A 19,402-nucleotide genomic window follows, 5' to 3' on the forward strand; every position below is an offset into this window, starting at 1 on the left:
CTCTGATTACACCAGAAATGGATATAACTTGGATTTGAGTGTTAGACCACATCCCTGTACTATACTTGGGACCTGAAAATTGTCCTTGATTCCAATGAATTCCCATGTTTCATATCTCAAGTGCTTATCAGTTTTTGTCCATTATGTCTGCCCTTAGCCCAAACCCCAAAGACCTACACCTGCCTCCCAGCCAGCAGCATTTCTCTTGCATTGAGTTCATTAGCTCATCAGGTAGGACCTAGGCTTTTCTCTGGCCATCTCCCCTGGTCCACTGGTCTGCTCATGAAAGGGAATCCTTTCTCCTCTCGCTATCCTCTCATCTCTCTTTTCTGTCCTAAGTCAGCTCTAGCAAGCCTGCTAGAGAAGAGCATTCTCTTCGGTTATCTCTCTCCCCAAGAGCACATCCTCCTCGCTGGCTAATCTCTCTGCGTAATGATAGCAGTTCCTCGGAGAGAGAGGGAATTCTCTGGCACAGTTTGTCTCAACACCAGCATAACACAGGCTGTTGCTTAGGAGTGGGAATCATTAGAGTCAGGCCATTATTGGAGGGGACTGGTCTCTAGGGGAGCTAGCAGAAATTACCGCTCCTTAATAGATGGAAACTCATTTGCTTGAAGCCCCCGCCTTCCTCTTTATTTCTCTGTATTCCCCACCTCTCTTCTCTTCCCAGCTTTGAAGTTGAAAAGAGAGGTAACTCCACCCAATCCAAGACAGCAAATGTCTGCTAAATTAACTTGGTTAAAAGAGATGCTTTGCTGAAAGCGGCTGTTCTTTTAGAATGTTTCTATTGGGACTTCACTTGAAATCATCATGAAGGAGGCACATTCTAATTAAATCTGTAATAAAATTATAGCCAGGGTCACTCCATTTCCCAGGAGAGGATTTGTTGAAATGGGAGCAAGACAGTTTACTAGGTTCTTGGCCCCGTGTTTCAGAGTAGGTCCCTGAGTCAGTGTGGGCTGTCTGAGCTTTCCCTCTGAGGGTCCCCTTGCTTACACAACACCAGGGAAGACAAGAAGAGGTAGAAGCATTACTCCGGACTTCTTTGCTTCAATGGTCTTCGTGACCTTGAACAGACCTTTAACATGATGTAGCTTCTCTAAGCCTACCTTGCACAGGAGTACATGTTGTTTATCTTACTGCCCTGTGCTCTTGTAGCAAGAAGGACAAGGCCTCTTAACCAATAAAGCCCCTTTAGATTTATTGGCTGTCTGGGCTGCCATCAAAACCCACATGCCCCAGAACACTTATGGCGGAAGAGAAAGGAAAAGTTGCCTGGTTTCTCCATTTCTAGCTGTTTAAATGAGATCATAAGTGGGCACCATCTGTCTCAGAGCATTAAGCACAAATAAAGTACTGGTGGGACTGGCCTCTCCCACCTCCTAGAAAGGACCTTTAGGGATTGCACAGGATTACAAACTCCAGGGGGCACTAATCACTTTGCCATTTCTGTAAATGGCGTCCCCTGGAATTGTACACCATGGTGGCCCTGCTGGTGTTCAATGATAGTGCTAGGTTGAGAACCCAGAGACCAGAGATCTGGTCTCTGCATCACCAGCTTAGGGAAACTGAGTGCAAAGCACACCTCCCTGAGCTTCATTTTCTTCCTAAATAAAATAAGACAACCCAACTAGATTTTCTGAATTAACTTGGAGGTTATTCTTGGCTCTGTCGGCATGTCTGAAGTTAGAAGCCATAAACCTACACTCTGTCTCTGTTGTCATCCCAAGGTCAGCTGGCCTTGGTGACATACCAGTGAGGTAAAGGTGCCCTCAGCTGACATGACTCTGCCAGTTAGAATGGATGTGGACTTGAACAAGAAGCAGAAAGAGATCCAAGGACGGGAAAGCTACCAGGGGATACAGTGGACTGAAAGAGGAAGGGCTCCGGTGGACCAGCTCCTTACTCTTCCTGTATTCATCCTTCTCTGTGGCTTCAGAACCTATTTCTGACCCATGTGCACACAAAACACCCACAGCTTTGAGCTCAGTTTTGCCCTGCCCTCCAAGTCCCCTCTCCTCATTTCTATTAGGAAAAATATTCTGTCTTTCCCTGGTTCCTTCAACAGTCTTTCCCTTAGGCTTTTCTTTTCCTCCCTCCTTACTCCAGACTCCCTCCTCCCCAGCCTTAAACAGATGAATTGGAAGAATATGCTGTCATGTCAGAAGGAAGCCATTGTCAATTCACACAGGCAGACGCTAATAGGATAAAGTATTATCCGACTTCCTTTAAGTCCAGAAATTAAGTCTTCTTGCAATGGTAATAGATTATAACTTGTAACCACTGTGGCTCCCAGGCTATAGGAACAGGCTGTTAGTGTCTGAGGCCTCAGCTCTATTCTGGGCTGTTGCAAGAAACGTACTAAGCATTCTCCAAACACAGCCGCAGGACCCACAGAACTGGCACTTGGTCCTGGCTAGAACTGCTTCTGTGGAGAGCTGTCTGTAACTTGTTCAGTTTACCGACAGGGATGAATCTGAGTGTGAGCAGCTGTCTGAATAGCCTTAATGAAAATGGCTGAGTGGGTAGGTAAAGGAAGGAAACCAGGTCTTGAAGACTGGGAAGAAGTAGCCTGAGGCCAGGAAACCAAACTTTGCCCAAAGAACAGTGAGTATGTGAAAGCTATCTCAGTCTCCTTCCTGACTCACTGAGCAGGTAGAGTGACTTTAGAGTGACTAAATCAGCACCAGCTCAGAGACACAGGGAATCCAGAGCTGAGACCTTAAAGGAACTGTAAAAGAGACTACAAATTAAGGAGCTGCCTTGGAGTAAAAAATAGCACGTGAACTGTTAGAAGTAAGTAAGAGCCATCATTCTTGGATGGAAGGAGCATGCAGGATTTCTTAGGTCCTGTCACAGCAGGTGAATGGACTCAAATGGAGACTGGGGTGGGGGCAGGACCTGATAAGTAAATGAAGGGAGTTTTTTATTAGTGGGGATCTAGAAGGTAGATGGGTACGAAAGAAACAAGTGGACCAAAAACTATTCCTTTGGCACTTTGCAGTTGATCTAAACATTAGTAATTGCTCTGGTATTGTTTGTGGGTACACACAAAATTAATGAACTTGAAAGACTGAGTACCACTTTGGTCCATCCAGACCTCACACCTGGCATTCAAGTAGCCTCTCATCTCAGTATTTTCCCACTGCAGGTTCCAAACTCTTGAGAAGGTAATGCCATCCTCTGAAGTGCTAACTTGCTTTGGGAAGTTAGCACTTGAGAGGATGTCTCCCAGGACATTGCCACAGGCCTAAACTTAATCTCTGACTGACTTCAGGGGTCCATGTGCACTTAACTCACAGGCATCATCATTTCTGTGGGAAAACACGGTTTATATAACACCTTCCCTCTGGAATAACACTCTTTGTCAATAAAAAGTGAGCTGCACCCTCTCCTTTCCCCACATGGCTGTGCCGTAATAGAATTGAGAGGATGGTTTCAGAGCAGACCCAAGTGAGCTGTCAAGGTCAGGATTAGGGTACTAATACCATGATGGCTAGGTTTCTTCCCCAAGCAGCAGACTGCCTCCAGGAGAGGGCACAGTACTATATTGGGTTGGTGGTTTATCCCAAGTATTGAGGCAAGGTTGGCAAATACCAGAGGATAAAACCTGGGATCATCCTAAAATCTAATTCTAGCCTCTCATTAGGAAAGCAAATTGCATTCTTTCTTAACTGCATTGCAGACCCTTGCCTCTGTGAATCTACCATACAGATCCATTCTTCTCTCACTTGCTCAAATTAAAGTGCTTATTTTCCTGTAAGCTCTCCAGGCCTGCTTGGAAGCCCCAGTAGTCCTCTCTCTGCTAAAAGCCTTCTCCCTTCTGGCTCCCCTCCTCCCTGCCTAGGCCTAGAAAGGCTTTGTAGTCAGGGAGGATTTTATCATCTTCTAAGTAATAGTGCCTTCCTTCACCCTGACAGAGAACCAGGGATAGGTGACAAAGACTCTAGGAAGTTTACCTTCTTGGTAAGAATCAAGGCTTCCCAGGTAGAAATGTCCTGTCCAAGTCCCTCAGCTTATACACCACTACCAGCAGAAGCACCTGAACTTTCTCTCTAGCTCACCACAAGAAACAGTAATCTGTTCCTAGAATAAGACAGTGCCTTGGGCCAGCTGTAAGGATCAGAGCACAAGGCAGAATTTTGCTAGGAAGGAAATTACAACCATCTTTCCCACGGCATTTGAGTTATAGATGACAATGTCCCCAACTTCTAGATAATTGTCCTTCCTCTCTGAAATAGAGTGGGCATGTCCTCTTTTTGGTTGACAAATTTCAAGAATAGAGGAGGTAGCCAGGCATGGTGGTGCACACCTGTAATCCCAGCAACTCAGGAGGCTGAGACAGTAGGATCGCTAAGTTCAAGGCCAGCCTCAGCAACTCAGAGGGACTCTGTCTCAAGCTTAAAAGGACTGAGGGATATAGCTCAGCAGTAAAAGAATCTCTGGGTTAAAAACCCCATACCAAGGGGAGAAAAGAAAGAATAGAGGCAGCAATGGAAGTGGTTTCTTGGTCTATATCATCAAATAACTGCCAACTGTATATGCCAGGCATTGTGCTGATTGTGAGATAGATGTAGCTAAAGTTTCAATTCTTAATACCTGTGAAGCAGTAAGGTAGATACTAATATTGTCTCCACTTTGCAGATGAATAAATTATTTGCCCAAAGTCAGAGCTAGTAAGTAATAGTACTGGGATCCTACCCAAGAAGACTGACTCCAGAGTCTGTGCTTGTGGGCACTGTGATACATTGCTTTGTGTGAGAATATTTTTAAAGTATATATAAACACATACACACACATGCATGCATATAATTGATGTATTTCCTGAGGTCCTTAGTCCCACTCCAAAAAGTAATTTACTTCATTTCAATATAAAGCAAAGATGAAACAATATGAATCCACTGTCCAAACCATTCTTCCCCTGCAGGGGAAAGGGTGCTTTCTGAATGGATGGAGACCAATAGAGTTGCTTTGAGCCAAAAGCTGCCTTGCAGTTTAGCTGAGGCAGGATTTAGAAATGGCATGAACAGTGCCTGCATTAGCTGATGGCATGGAGTGCTGAATGCCAGCAGAGGAGATAAAAATCAGACATATGTTTAGATATAAATGTTCTCTCCGCCCCCCCCCCCCTTCTTTCTTCTCTAATTTCAGGCTCTTGCTGCTTTGTTCCACTGAAATGGTGGAGTCTTAATTATGGGCTTTGGCACCCTGCTGTAGAAGCGGGGAGTGAGTAGGACCCACTTAGTCCTCTCCCATTCTCTAGTCATCACCACCAAAGAAGCCAGAGGCCATGGACTTTGGCTTTCTTCCCTGCCAACAATGGGAATTGTCTTGCAGGAACTTTTTGCACATCGCTCCACCCAACACCCAGCAAGTTGCTGGCCTCAATACATGTTAAATAGCCACCATAAAATTAATGTCTCTAGGCCTTAGAAACTAGCCTGTCTACCTTCATTGATAATAGGATGCAGCATTACAATGAAGGAAGATAAGAAACCCTGTAGTAAATTATGGAAGTGGCAACTACAGTATGGCTTTTAAAGAGCTAAGGTTGGGTAGATACAGTGGAGGGAAGAATTAAGGACCCCTCCCCCACCCCAGGTATCCTCATTGTTAAGCCAAATAAACAGAAACCACTCCACTATGGAGAGTTTCTCTGGGAGGTGCTTTAAGACCTCTGTCAATCCTCTTCAAAACAGTTCAGCCTAAGGTTGGGAGGAGGCCAAGCCATCTTCCTCCATATAAACACACCGTCTTACCTACTTTCACTCATTCTCCTACAGCTGTCAACCACTGTGGAATTCTGCAGTTTCTATCTGCCATCAGGCCTAAGAATCAGAAAGCTGTTATATGCAACCCTGAGAATCCAGCCATTTAAGTGAGGCCTTGCATGGTAGTAGGGCTGGTTGTGGACATCTTTTAGTGCAAGAAGAGAACATGGAAGCATTTGTAGGAGGTCCCATTGTAATTGCATATTAGCAAGGAGAGAAATACGTTATTGATAGCCAATAAGAGCAGAGTGAGAAATTAATTTGACTTGAGTCATGAGACCTGGGTTTTAGTCTCACCTCTTCACTAACTAGCAATGTGACCTTGGCTGTGTCTTTCCGTTTCTCTGGGGCTCAGTTTCCTTGACCATAAAATGCAAAGGAATTAAGACTAAATGATTTCTCACAGCCTTAAAAAAATTCTATAATGAAAATTCTGTAACTCCATATAATAAGCTGCAGAGTCTTTACCTCTAACGTGTTGCTATAACTACCCCCATGAAGAGCTACCAACCCACGTTCTATTCCCAGGTAACCAACCTTAGAGCTTGGCCAGGCCTGAAGATGAGTCACTAACACAGCCTTAAAGACTGTACTTGCAGTGCTCGTGGGGCTCCTCTCTGAAAAGCTATCCCAAGTGCCTGCTGTAGAGGATATACCCAGCCTATGGCAGAGGAAGGTTACTGCTTCAAATGCTGAAACAATGCCAGAGCACAGGGCAGACCCATTGGGGAAAGGAACTCCCCCTGCAGCGCCAAGGATACTTATGCCTCCAAACCATATCCTCAGTCTCCCCTAGTCCTGAGGTTCCTTCTGGAAAGCATTTCTCCCTTTGATTCCAAGACCTGGATATGCTCACCCCTGGATATGTTCCTAGGACTATTCCCAGGACTGTTTTAGGCCCCTTTCTCTACCTCCACCTTCCAACCTTTCTGGCCACAGACCCTTTGTCATTACATTTATTTACTGCACAGCATAATTCTCTGCCCCCCCAAAAATAGGTGCTTGAAATTGGCTCCCCATCCTCTTATTTTTGTAGCAGCAACTACCTCAACAGTTGCCTTGGAATATATACCCAGGAAACTGTTCTAAACAATCTAAGTTGTGTCGTGTGCCTGTAAGAGAGGAAGTAATTTCTTGCTTTATCATCTGGTCCTAGCTGAGTCCCACCCTTCGATCTCCTGCAGTTCTCTCTTTCTCTCTTTATTGGGGGTAGAGTGGTAAAGGAAAGTCTAAGGGAATCGATATTTGGTGCCTAAGAACATGTGTGCCCATGGGCATAAGCTGCCACAAACACTGATACCCAGAAATGATTTGTGTACCCAGGAGGATTAAGAATTGACCCTTTCTTAGCCAATTGCTGCATAGTACAGCCTGCCTCTTTCCCTCCTCTGTGCCAGAGAGATCACACCCATTCAGTCCCCATTCCCTGCATTAGTATAAATACTAGCACTAAAGAAATGAAGGATCCCAGTTCACCCAGCCTCCTTGGATGCCATTACTCTATGAGCCTCAAGAGAATCCTCCACTGAGACATTTGTCTGTTTAGCATCCAAGAGAACAGAAGCAACATTGCTTGGGGGAAATTGTAGCCAAACTATATTACCGCAACCCTCTTAAATCCAGGCGCCCTGGGTCCTTGGGTAGGAGCTGGTGCTGCCTGACTAGCAGCTTCTGCTGAGGTGGCACTTAACTTCTGGCCAGGTCCCAGGAACTGAGGCTGACCCATTTCCCCTCCTTTTCCAGGGCATGAGGAATTTGGTTGTACCCCCAACAAAGCCAGGGACTAACACACTTAGCTTGTGGAAGATGCACTAGAATCGGGGTGCGTTTATTTAAACTAAGGAAAGGTAGTTGACAGCTGTAGCATTTTCCCATACTTTATAAAAATTAACATTTGTCTTCCCCCGCACCCATAGTACCTCTTTCCCTCCCTCCTCCACCCCCTATTTTTTTTTTGTTTGTTTGTTTTTTGTTTTTCTTTAAATAGAAATGACTTGGTGGATGCTCTTAAGAATCTCTAGGTTCAGGATCTTACTCAATTTAACCCTTTGGGGACATTGAATTAAAAATTGAACAATATTTATTAAAATACAAAAATACACTTTTCTCACATTACAATCAGTGTTCTTTTGTTGGCATTCCCCCCAGCCCGTACCACCCCCTTTCAAATCTGAACCCTTTATTCCCTCTTAAAGCTAAAATAATAATTGAAAGAAGTTACATCATTTAATGGACCAGAATAACAGAGATCTTTGCCTTCCTCCCAACCCATTGTCTTACACTTTTTATGGAGGTAGGTCTGGGAGAGGGAAGCTTCCCCCCCATGGTGCCCCATTCAATAGGACTTCATGCAGAACTCACTCAGATGCATGTGTGTCATTTGAACTCTGGATTTCACCTTTTTTTTTTTTTTCCCTTTTGGTGAAGCCCTGTTTGAGAAAGGCTCCTTTACTTTAAATTAGCCTGTGCCCTTTTTGTCTCTCTTTTATTCTTCCCTCTCATGTTCTCCCCCCACCCCCATCACCACAACCAGTTGGCATTAGCTGTAATAATCCCTAATGAATCAGCATTTAGAATAGTCACCAAATCTCAAACATGAGAAAAGCTTCCACTCCCCCAAGCTCCCCACTCCCAGCCTCTCCTCCCTTTCCACCTTAAAACAAACAAGACCTTTTTGGAAAATCATAAAATGCCATCATTGTCTACAATCATTTGTCAGATACCCGGAACAACAGGTGGACATGCTACAATGCTAATTTATGGCCTCCTGTGAATCATTCTCTGGGCTGCTGCTCTCCTTCCTACCCTTCCCTGGTGCCGCACCCCCCTCGGGGGCCTCCTCCTTCTCCTGGGAAACCCTGAATAGACACATGCCTTGCAGAGTGGGTTAAGCCCAACTGCAGGAATCTGGTGCAATGTGAAAGCATTTGACTGAGAGCTACGCCAGCTCCCTTCCTGCTCAGCTCCGTCCTGAAGCACTCTGTCAGGCTAGGCACATGCGAGTCCCAGTGCACAAAACCAAAGGACTTGTGCACATGGACAAAGACTCAGCCACTCTAAGGTTTCATTTTTGGTGGTTTTCCTGTTTTAAATACATTTACAGATCTATCTTCCCATTGTCCTCTGAAGAAAATTATTGCCTCTCAACATTTTGGCACAAATATATGAGTTTTGGTACAAATGTATGAGCTTTTGGGGCAGGGGGTGTTATTAAAAACAACAACAAAAAAAACCCAAATAAGATAAATCTGCAGAGACAGCTTTCAGCTTAAGAAAGATGTCTGTAGAAATGGGTATTCCTGTATTCTATGAAGCATCTTCTTAAAAAGTGACAGATGCAGTCTATCCCTCCTACTCCTCAGCAGCCCACACCCTCTTTAGGGGCATTTTTTGTTGTTATTTCAGTTTTTTATTTTAGCAGTTTCCACCTCATACCAGAAATCCCTCCTGGTGGCATAGCAAGTTGACTTGTGGCTTATACCCCACACATTCCCAAGATTTCCCTCCCTCCCCCTTTAAATAGAACTTACAAGTTAGAAAATAGTTTTGTTTTGATTTTTTTGTTTTTAAATTTTAATATAATCTGTTTTTTTTAACCAGCCCATAGATTTAATATATAAGCATATACAAGAAAAAGTCTCTCCCCACTCTGTACAAAAGTTGCTGTCTTTTTTTGTGTGTGTGTATGTGTGTGCATTCTATTGCATTTTATAAGTTTTTTGGGGAGGGGGAGTCATATTTGAGTTTCCTGTACCTTGTCCTTGGTATGGGTCTGAATTATATAAGGTTCAGAAATAGTGGTCACTGTGGGGTGCAGAGAGTTCCCCAGGCTGTTTTCTGTCCAGTGGGCCCCATGTGCTGGTTTGTAGGTGTTGTAGTTAATATGGTCATGAATTGTGGGCAGCACTACTGCCCCCTCACCTGATACACCGGATGGAGCTGTTGTTGCTGCCGAAGATGCTGCTGCTGGGATGTCTTCATCCACCTGGATAATCTCAACTGTCCGGGCGGCCGTGACTGTACTTCGCTGCTGGTGCCGCTTACGAAGTTTATAGAAGACAATCAACATGGCAGCAGCTAGCAGAGTCACTGCCACAAAGCAGCCAATGATGATCTTGGTGGTCTTCATGACTTCATCCAGGCTGGTCTGCATCTTGTCAGTGGTGTCTGTTGCGGGTACTGGCACCTGCTTGGGCACACGGGTGGTCTGAATGAGCACCGTGGTAGAGGTGGTATATGCCGGCTGGTAACCAGTGGACGTGGTAGGAACAGGCTTGTACTTTCGCGTTGTGTCCTCAGGTGAGATCTCTGTGGTCTCCACTGTTACTGTGGTGAAGAAACTATAGTTGGAGGTGTTGAGCTCGGCCGCGCTCACATTGAGGTAGGCCGAGGCATTGGAGTTGCCTGCCACATTGGTCACCATGCATGTATATACCCCAGTGTCTGAGAGCAGCACATAGGAAAAGTTCAAGGTGCCATCATTGAGTACAGAGATCCGTGGGTGGCGGGAGGCGTGGCTGAGCACTGTCCCATTGGGCAACAACCACTTCACAGAGGACATAGGGGGAGTCCGACACTTAAGTTCCGCCATTCGACTCTCAGAGATATTGAGGTCCCTTGGTGCATCCATGATAAAGGGGGCAGAGCACTGAAAGGAAGCCTGGTCCACCTCCACCAGGTAGCGGCCTCGCATGTGCATGGGAGCATGACAGCGGCCACAGCAGGTGGAATTGGTGGGTATATACTCCCGAAGCCACCAGGCAAGCCACAAAATGTCACAATCACAGTTCCAAGGATTGTGGTGTAGGTGCAATTCAACCAGGTACCTCAGTGGGGTGAAGAGGTCATGGGGCAAAGAAGAGAGGTTATTGTGGGCCAGGTTGAGTTCCACAAGTGAGGCCAGCCCATCAAAAGCATTCCGCTCAATCAAGCTGACCTGTGAGTTCATGACCCACAGCTTCTTGAGAGAACTTAGGCCGTGGAAGGAGCCAGGCCTGATCTCGGGGAAGTGGTTTCCTGACATTTCCAGCTCCTCCAGCCCCACTAGGGGTGTGAGATTGGGCATATCTTTAATGTTGCACATGCCCAAGTTCAGATACTTGAGGTTGAACAGCCCCTCAAAAGCCCCCTCAGAGATATACTCCAACTTCTTGAGCTCCCCTAAGTCCAGGCGCATGAGGGAGGGCACTCTGTTGAAGGCGTAAGAGGGGATGCTCTCTATGGGGTTGTTGCGAAGCCAGAGCTCCCGCAGCTTGGACAGGTACTCAAAGGCTCCACTGGGGATGACCGTCAGCCAGTTGTCAAACAGCTCCAGGGTGTTGAGGCTGGCCAGGCCGTTGAAAGCGCCCACCTCGATCTGCCTGATGGAGTTCCTGCCCAGCTGCAGGACCTCAAGGTGGTGGAGGTGTCTGAAGGTGTCGGCCTGGATCATCTGGATGTTGTTTTCCATAAGGTTGAGGTACCGGGTGTTGGAGGGAATACCCTGGGGGACTTCCGAGAGGCCCCGGCGGGTGCACACCACCTTGCTGAACTGGTTACTGCACGAGCAGACAGAGGGGCAGTTCTGGGGCCCGGCTGAGGCGGCAGCAGCGATGGCTGCACACAGAATCCACACTTGCGCCGCGAGGTAGACGGGAAGCAGGACGGCATTCCAGGTGTGGTGCACAGTTACCTGCCACAAGAGCTTCATGGTGTGGCACGTTCATAATTCACCATCGCCTGGGATTTTGGCTCGGAAAGGAGAACCAGCCCTACCCCGGCTTAAGTGAGCTAGGAGCTCCTCTTTCCATCTGGAGAAGGAGGTGGGGAGGGGGCGATTAGAGAGACGGAGCAGATCGGCCAAAAAAAATTCTGCCAAACTACAGAGCGGCCCCTTATCCAAGCCCACCCTCAAGGCTAGCCCTCCGAAAGCTAAGACTTTCTCTCCCACATTGCAACCATCCCCACCCAAATCGCTCTCACCTACCTCGGAAGGAAGGCAGGAAAGAACTGTCGTGGTGTCCTCAAGCTTTCTCCATGGGAGCCGGGCACCTCGTTCCCATTCTGACTTCTTAGTTTTTAATTAACAAAAGGGGGAAGTGGTGGGGGTGGGGAGGGCACAGGGGAGGGGAGGGAAGGGTGGGGGAGACAAAATGGCTTCTAGTAAATCCAGAGCCCGAGCTGGAGCCGGCGAAGCCACGGAGTTGAGGCGCGCCAGGGAGAGCCGAGGCCCGGCGGGCTATGCAGGTGCATGCCCCCCCCTCAGCCCGAGGAACGGCGCCACCAGCGTTTCCCTGCTTTGTCCTTGGACCCCGGCACCGGCTAGCTCCAGCCACGGGGGAAGGCACTTCATCGCCAAAGTGTGCCTCCCGCGCCCCCGGCCCACTCCCTGGGCCGCCGCTGGCGGAGGTGCGGGGGCGCCCCGAGCCACCCAGGCCGAGCTCGCTTGCTCTGCTGCGCTCAGCTCTCCCGCGTTGGCCGCGCCGGGCCGGCGGCAGCTGATTGCAGTCGTGAGCTCGCGGGGCTGCGAGAGTTAAGAGGAGGTGTTCGCGGAGCCTTCGCCCTCCCCAGACACACACCCCCTTTCTCCTCGCCTCTCTTCGGAAGGGTTAAGAAGACAAAAACTGGGCTTAGTTCTCCAGTCCACTGTCTGCTGGCTCCAGGAACGGTAATCCGTCCAGCTCCTGAGGGGCAGCGGCGTGGACACTGCGCTGGACCGAGTCCGCGGGCCGAGGAGCGCGCGGCTGTCGCGCCCGCACCGCAGGCCCCTTCAGGGAGTCCGGGGGCGGGCGCGGGTCCGGCGGCGGCGGCCGCAGCCCCTGGTGGCGCGCATCCACCCGCCGCCGCCCGCCGCTGCCGGGCCCCCGGCGCGCCCCCGGCCCAGGTTTGGTGCGGAGAGGGCGAGTTCTCGGCTGGGGCTCCCGGCGCCTTCAGTGGCTACGCTGCCCGCGGACTGCTGCAGCGACCGGAGCGCTGTCGGCGGCGGCGTGAGCAGCGGGGGTCGCGGCTGCGGGAACCGCTCCGGAACCTGGGAACATGGTCCCCGCTGGCTAGCGGCGGCGGCGGCGGCGGCAGCAGCGGGGCTCCTGCGCTCGGCGCCCACGGTCTCCTCCTCGCGCTGGGCTCGCGGTGTTGCAGGCAGCAGCCACGCAGACTGCTCTCTCATCCTTTTGTCCTTCAGTCAGAACGTGAATGTACTGCTGACGCATACTGTTCTGGGGAGAAGATTAGCGTGATGCAGTGCTCTTATGTATTAACACAGCTCCCCCTCCGCTGCCTGCCCTCGAGGGGTTAACGCCGGCACCTTCCAGCGCCGCGCCGGCCCGCGCCGCGCAGCCCGGAATCCGCGCCTCTGATCTCCGGCCGCCTGCCTTCCTCTCTTCTTCCTTCCTTCCTTCCTTCCTCCCTCCCTCTCCTCTCCTCTCCTCTTCTCTCTCTCTCTCTTTCGCTATCTCTCTATCTCTCTATCTATCTATCTATATCTACCTCTATCTATCTCTCTTTCCCCCCCCCCAGCCCCCTCCCAGGCCGCTTCCTCCCCGCCCCCTCCGGACGAGGGGAGCGGGCCCGGCAGGCGAGCCGGAGTGAGCGTCAAGTGAGGGGCAGCGCGCAAGTCGCAGGCGTTCGCTGCTATTTTGGTCCGGTCGGAGCGAGCCGCTGGGTGGCCGCTGATAGGCTGGAACCGCCTGGGGCTGCAGCAGGAGACCGCGCGGCCCCCGCACCCGGTCGCTCGGCACCCTCTGGCCCTAGGCTGGTGGGCTCAGGGGCCAGCGAGCCTAGGACGCGGCAGTCCCGAGGCTGGGCTGCTGCAGTTGGCCGGCCTCCCGCCCGGCCCGCGTCATCCTCACCCCCGCGGAATGCTGACGGGGCGCCTCGCCGCGGGGCCCAGGCAGGCGACTCGGAGTTTGGAGCTGCATAGTGGTGGGGACTTGGGGGCGGGCGACCCGGATTGGAGCCAGAAGACCGAAAGCCCGGGATTTGCCGCTGCACTGATGCCTGTCCTTCCTGCCCCCTCCCTCGCACACTCCCTCAACCGTCCTGGGCTCTAACTAGGGCTTTAAATGATAGTTTTCTTAATGAGGGCTGCGGGGGCGGGAATCAGTGGAAGGAAAGACCAAGAGCAAGGAGCTGGGGGAAAGACAACCTGGGAAGGATTAAAGTGAACTCTCAGCACCCACGGCGCAACCCACGGTTCATTCAACCTGCGGCTTTGACTCTGTCGCCCCTTTTCTCCCCTGCGCGCAAAGAATGGGGGAGGCGTCTTACGCCTTCTGCCCGGTGAGCTTCTCGAGCCCCTCTGTCTTCCTGGGACTCCCTGAGAAGAACTGCGTAGCAACCTGCGGTAGCAGTTTACTAGAAAAGGAATTCTGATCACTGTATCTGCTGGGAGGAGAGCCTGGGGCTTTCTACAGCCCCCCACAGGAGAGAGACTAGGCCAGCCTTTTCTTAATTCACCAAACAGACCCCCTTTCTCGATTAAGTGGGAGTGGGGTCATCTAGCTAAGACCTAGGACCCAGGTCTAGTAGAATTTGGCATCAGTTTAGTTTCCCTTCCCTTCCCTTCCCTTCCAGCACTGCCTACAGACACCCTGGTTCTCCCCCCAGGCCCGGCCCCGGCCCCGCCCCCTCACTCTCACTGTGTGGTTATGTGGCAAGCTTGCTTTTTAAACCCTTATTGCCTGCACATGGGCTCTGGTTTAAGAACCAGGAGGTCCAAAATTTCTTAGCTTTCTGGATTCTGCCGCACCTGTAATCTCAGTATTATCAGCTACCCAGTAACCTGAACTGCCTTAAATATGCCAGGACATTCTTGAAGTCCTGGGAAGTTCCATTGTAGCAAATTGACGACCCCATTCTTTACTAAGACGTTTTTGCTTGCATTTGCAGTTAAATTAGCATTAACACTTAATATTTATTGAACCCTTCTCTGTGTGTACCACTGTTGATCTTTGAATCAACTTTATTGTCCATTTTATGAATGGGTCAAATATATTGCCTAGGGTCACATAGTAAGCCAGGATTTCTGACAGCCCTCAGATAGATGTCAAGGAACTTGGGTATGGGAGTGATTCTCAAGTATTTGCCCAGTGGTCTGAGAACTTGAGTTTCATCCATGTACTTCAGCAGTCATTTATTGGGATGTTTATCTACTATGTACTATCCTCCACACTAAAAACTTACATATCTGTTCTGATTTAGTCTTCATTTGCTCCAGTGAAGTAATTGGCACCATTGTCTTCATTTTACAGATAAGATTCTTAGTTTAGGCAAGCAGAAAACTTGCTCACAGTCCTGTTTCCTCAAAGTAAACAGAACCAGCCTTTCAAACTAGTGTTCAAATCTTGAGACCAGTGCTTTAATCACTAGCAAATATGTCCACTGCGTCCATTCTTCAGACTAAATGGTGGAGGCAAGGTCAGGAAACAATTATGAAAGTTCAGTGAAAGATGTATGAAAGAAATAAGTTGAAGGGTGGAAAAGGAGGGACTTTAACAACAAACCTTTAAACATGCTTCATTCATGATGACCAATTTTAAAAAAAATGAGAGAAATGGAGGTTAGTCACACTGTGGTAACCAGGGTTTAGTTCCAACTGGGCACCTTAGTAGTGCTTATGCATTCCTGACTAAAGCCCCATCTGCATATTCTCAGCTTCCAAGCCAGACACTACCATCTTGTAGACCCAGGAAATGTGAACCTGGCCTGTCAAGGATCTGTGGAGGAGGTTCCTCTCCTTGCCAGAGCTGGCACAGAGCTAGTAGAGTGTTCTGGTACCAGAAGAGACCCTTGTCAGGGTCTGGATGGCACACTGGAGTTTGGCTGTCCCTCCTTCCTCAGGCAAAAGAGGGGCTCTGCCTGGGCTGGTTTCCTGCCTGTGTAGGCAAACTCAGGCCCCATCTGTTCAGCTCCAGTCCCAGCAAATGAAAGCTGCTGCCCCCGCACTGTGAAGGTAGATGGAAGGGTGGGCTGATTTGGATCCAACCTGTGCTTAGTAATGAGCTTGTCTCACAGTAAATATTTGTGACTGCTGTTGATGAAAGTGAATATTCCCAAGTTCCATGGAACTCTACTTGGGGCCGCTTTGCCCTCTATAGGCCAGTTGGGCTTGCAAAAGCAGCTGAACTTACGAACCAGCACCTGAACCAGATTAAAGAGGAGCCAGTGGGGTCTTCGTAGCACACATCCCTTCTGACCTGAACATGGCCCGTAGCTTCTTATCTTTGTAAGTGAGTACCTTCTAACTGGCGCATGGCCCCTCATTGTTCCTTACTGCTTCCTTGATTTGACATGGTACCACCAAGGAATAAGAAAGGACGAAGAAGGCTCAAGCCCAAAGAGGAAGAGAAGGAAGAATTGCTATGCTGAGAATGTTTTCACTTGCAGTTTCACACAGAGAGACTGCTGTGAGGAGACTGGAGGGAAAGGAAGAAGGAGGCCAGTGGAGGAAATTGGGCATGGCCTGTGCCAGCAGCTCAGGGCTATGGAGTGGGCCCTGCACTAAGACTGGGATACCTGAGTTCCAGTCGATTATCTGCCACTGATTAGACCTGTGAGGTATCTCAAAATAGCTTTTATAAAATCAAGGAAATGGAATAGAAAGTGCCTTGCAGCTCTCATAGTCTATGATTTCCACCCCTTCTCAGACATGTAGCTCTGTGAAGGAGTTTGATCCTTTGGGATTGTAGCCAACTCTTGGAAATGGGCCACACAGTTGAGGAGAGAATGCTTCCTTCATAATCCAGAGATCCACAGGGCCAGAGCTGAGCACAGCAGACTATGTTTTCACAGCTACTAAAAAGGCTCATAGATCACAAAATGTTAACGCTAAAAGAGACCTTGGAGATTATCTGGTCTTAGCCTCTCATTTTACAGATGTCATTAAGAAAGTTCAGAGAGGCACGGTGACTTACCTAAAGCCACGTGACTAATTAATATCAGAGTCTGTTCCTTCTGAGCTCAGTCCTCTGTCAAGATTTTGATATATGGCTAATTGGTAGTTTAAACCCATGACTTGAAGATATTTCCAGATGCCTGGCTTCTGTGATCTTGTATGCAAGTGCCATTATATTTTGCTGGATTGGGATAAAGATGGGTCTTCAATAGAGCTGATGCGTCATTCCATGTGACTTTGGACCCGTAATAGGAAGCAGAAGAAATGGTTGTCTAAAGGATTGACTGAAATTGGTCCTCTAAAGAGGACCCAGGATTGCCCAGGCTAGACCACTCCCCACCCTGATATGCATTACATCTCTGAAGCATTATTCTGAGCAGCCACTAGATGTCCATAATGCCTCACAGGGTTTGCCTGGAGTGGCAAGGTACCATCTTGCCTCCAGTAGGCTTTGGAGCCCTTAAAGGAGGTTTATCAGTGGCAACACAACAGAACAGAGCAACCTCTAAAGGGATTTGAGAAACAGAAGGAAAGAAAATTAAGTATGGAAATTGCCCTTCAAAGAAGGAAGGGAAGATCCTGATTGGCAAATTAGTAATGACAAAACAGTAAGAAATGTCTGTGCAGAAGTAGTCACCTCCTTTTACTCAAAGCAGTGAACATATCCTGTCTGTGTTTCTCTTATTCATTTCCACCCGTGTGTGCAAATACCCCTCTAGGGTCAACTGGTGATGAAGTTTCTGTTCATTGTAAAAGGAAGGTTGTTTTTCTTGCTTGTGATCCCATAGTGAAACTAGGATATGCCATTATTGCCCACAGAGAATGGCTTTTCTTCCTTGAGCCAGTGATTCAGACCAGCACAGCTGTTGAGTTACCCACTCTTCTGATTATCCTGAGATTCCACTGTTATTTACTTCAACGACTGCTCTTTAAGAAAGTCAGAAAGGAGTAGGCAGCAAAGCATTGTCCCATCCAGAGCAATTTTCAGAACCTCAGCTAAGAAGGGACAAGGTGATTAAGGAACGTAATGAAGAGTTATTGAATTCACGGGCCTTTCATTCTGGGACAAGTTTCCCAGGGCTTATAGTTTGTGAGTTGCCAGGCTTAAGTGGAGAGAGAAGCCTCTCAGTTACCCTGCTGCTTCCTCTCGGAAGAGTGATTTGCCACACATTCTAGATGTGGTCACCTATATGGTCAAGCAGACCAAAAATGTCTGGCCAGGAGCCTTGAAAATGGCCCTGTGCAGGTGTACTGGCCCATCTCAGGTCCTTGTGATTTATCCTTTTTATTTGCCAATGTACAGCAACTTTTATTCTCTTGCAGTTCTGGAAGCTCAAAGTTCACAATCTGGCAGTGCTGCAGTCCCTCCAAATGCCCTTAATTCTGGTGGCACTCCTTGCCTTGTGGCTGCATCACTTCAGTCTGCCTCCATGGTCATACTGCCTCCTTTTCTTCTGTCTCTCCTATTTGTAACTTCTAAGGACTCTTGTCATTAAGTTTAGGGCCCACCTAGATAATCCACATGATCTCCTCATCTGAGTATCCTTAATTGCTAACTGTATCTGCAAATACCCTTTTTCCCAGTGGAGTAACAGTCAGGTTCTAGGACTAAGGCATGGACCCATCTTTGGGGGCTCACTTTCAACCTACTACAGAGACAGAATCAGGTTTCAATCCCCCAAATCTATCCATGGTCCAAACCAGAAACCACTGTAATATCACAAAAGAGGAGGGAGAAAGGGAAGGTACATAGGATAGCTGGTGACTTTTCCTTCTACTGTGCTTCAGAGAAATGGAAGAACCAAGCATGAGCTGTATAACCATTGAGTCTTCCTTCCCCCAGGGAAGGGAGAGGGCCCTCCTTCAAAGAAGTGCACTTTGACGAGACAAACTCAAGAAATCTGCTTCCCTTGCTTTCTTCCTTTCTCTTGATTGATTCCTTAATAATTTTCTCACCCTTTCTTTAAGTGGTCTATAGATTCTATCCCAAAGATCTTGAAACATACTGATAATACTAGCAGTACCTTTTGGTATTGCTACAAAATTTAGCTTAACTGTAACTAAATCACAGATGTGTAAAGAGGATTATGTTGAAGATTAAGGTACACTTCCAGATCAGAGCCAGCCTGTATAAATGTGAAACTGAAGGTTCTGACTCAAATGGTGTTTCAAGTACATCATGTATAAGTTTGATCATTTATCAGGGGGTCGTCCAGGCCCTCAAGTGTAATTTGCTTTTTCACAGATAAGATGTATGTATAAAGTCAAGTCATTCATATTTTGGTTGGGAAAATACAAGTATTTTTCCCAAAACCAATTTCTACAAAATACATTACATCAAAGTACACAAGTACACTTATGTGTATGTTAGTGGACATTAATAGCAGAGTGGTGGTATGAAGTATTTCTGGAGTCAGACAAACCTGGGTTCAAGTCTCAGATCTAATTTTTGCATACTAATTTGTATACCTTAATTCTTTAAGCCTCAAATCATTCACATGTAAATGGAATTAACTTCTTTCATGGTATTGTTGGACCATAAACAAGTTGTATATCACAGTCAATCTCGGCAAATAGTAATATTGGTACACCTATTATTTCTTTTTTTTTTTTTTTTTTTGGCAGAGTGGGGAATACCAGGGAATATTCAGGGACACTCAACCACTAAGCCACATCCCCAGCCCTGTTTTTTTTTTATTTTATTTAGAGACAAGATCTCATTGAGTTGCTTAGTGCCTTGCCATTGCTGAGGCTGGCTTTG

General features: G+C 48.0%; 2 protein-coding genes across 2 annotated transcripts in view; one reads left to right on the plus strand and one right to left on the minus strand.

Annotated features, from left to right (window-relative positions):
* Snd1 (staphylococcal nuclease and tudor domain containing 1) overlaps window positions 1-19,402 on the plus strand; it is a 417,500-nt gene that overhangs the window by 347,743 nt on the left and 50,355 nt on the right. The gene's annotated exons all lie outside the window — the stretch shown is intronic.
* Lrrc4 (leucine rich repeat containing 4) lies at window positions 8,333-12,512 on the minus strand. Its single transcript, XM_076862175.2, has 2 exons — window positions 11,737-12,512; window positions 8,333-11,560 (listed from the first exon to the last, which is right to left on the minus strand). The coding sequence occupies exon 2, from the start codon at window positions 11,458-11,460 to the stop codon at window positions 9,505-9,507; it is 1,956 nt and encodes a 651-aa protein (XP_076718290.1). The 5' UTR covers window positions 11,461-11,560; window positions 11,737-12,512; the 3' UTR covers window positions 8,333-9,504.

Source organism: Callospermophilus lateralis, chromosome 1 (assembly GCF_048772815.1).
Source record: "Callospermophilus lateralis isolate mCalLat2 chromosome 1, mCalLat2.hap1, whole genome shotgun sequence".
Taxonomy (NCBI): Eukaryota; Metazoa; Chordata; class Mammalia; order Rodentia; family Sciuridae; genus Callospermophilus; species Callospermophilus lateralis.

What these genes read in the sequence shown, in the direction of transcription:
- Lrrc4 (XM_076862175.2), bottom strand. Translation starts at nt 11,460, where the DNA reads ATGAAGCTCTTGTGGCAGGTAACTGTGCACCACACCTGGAATGCCGTC.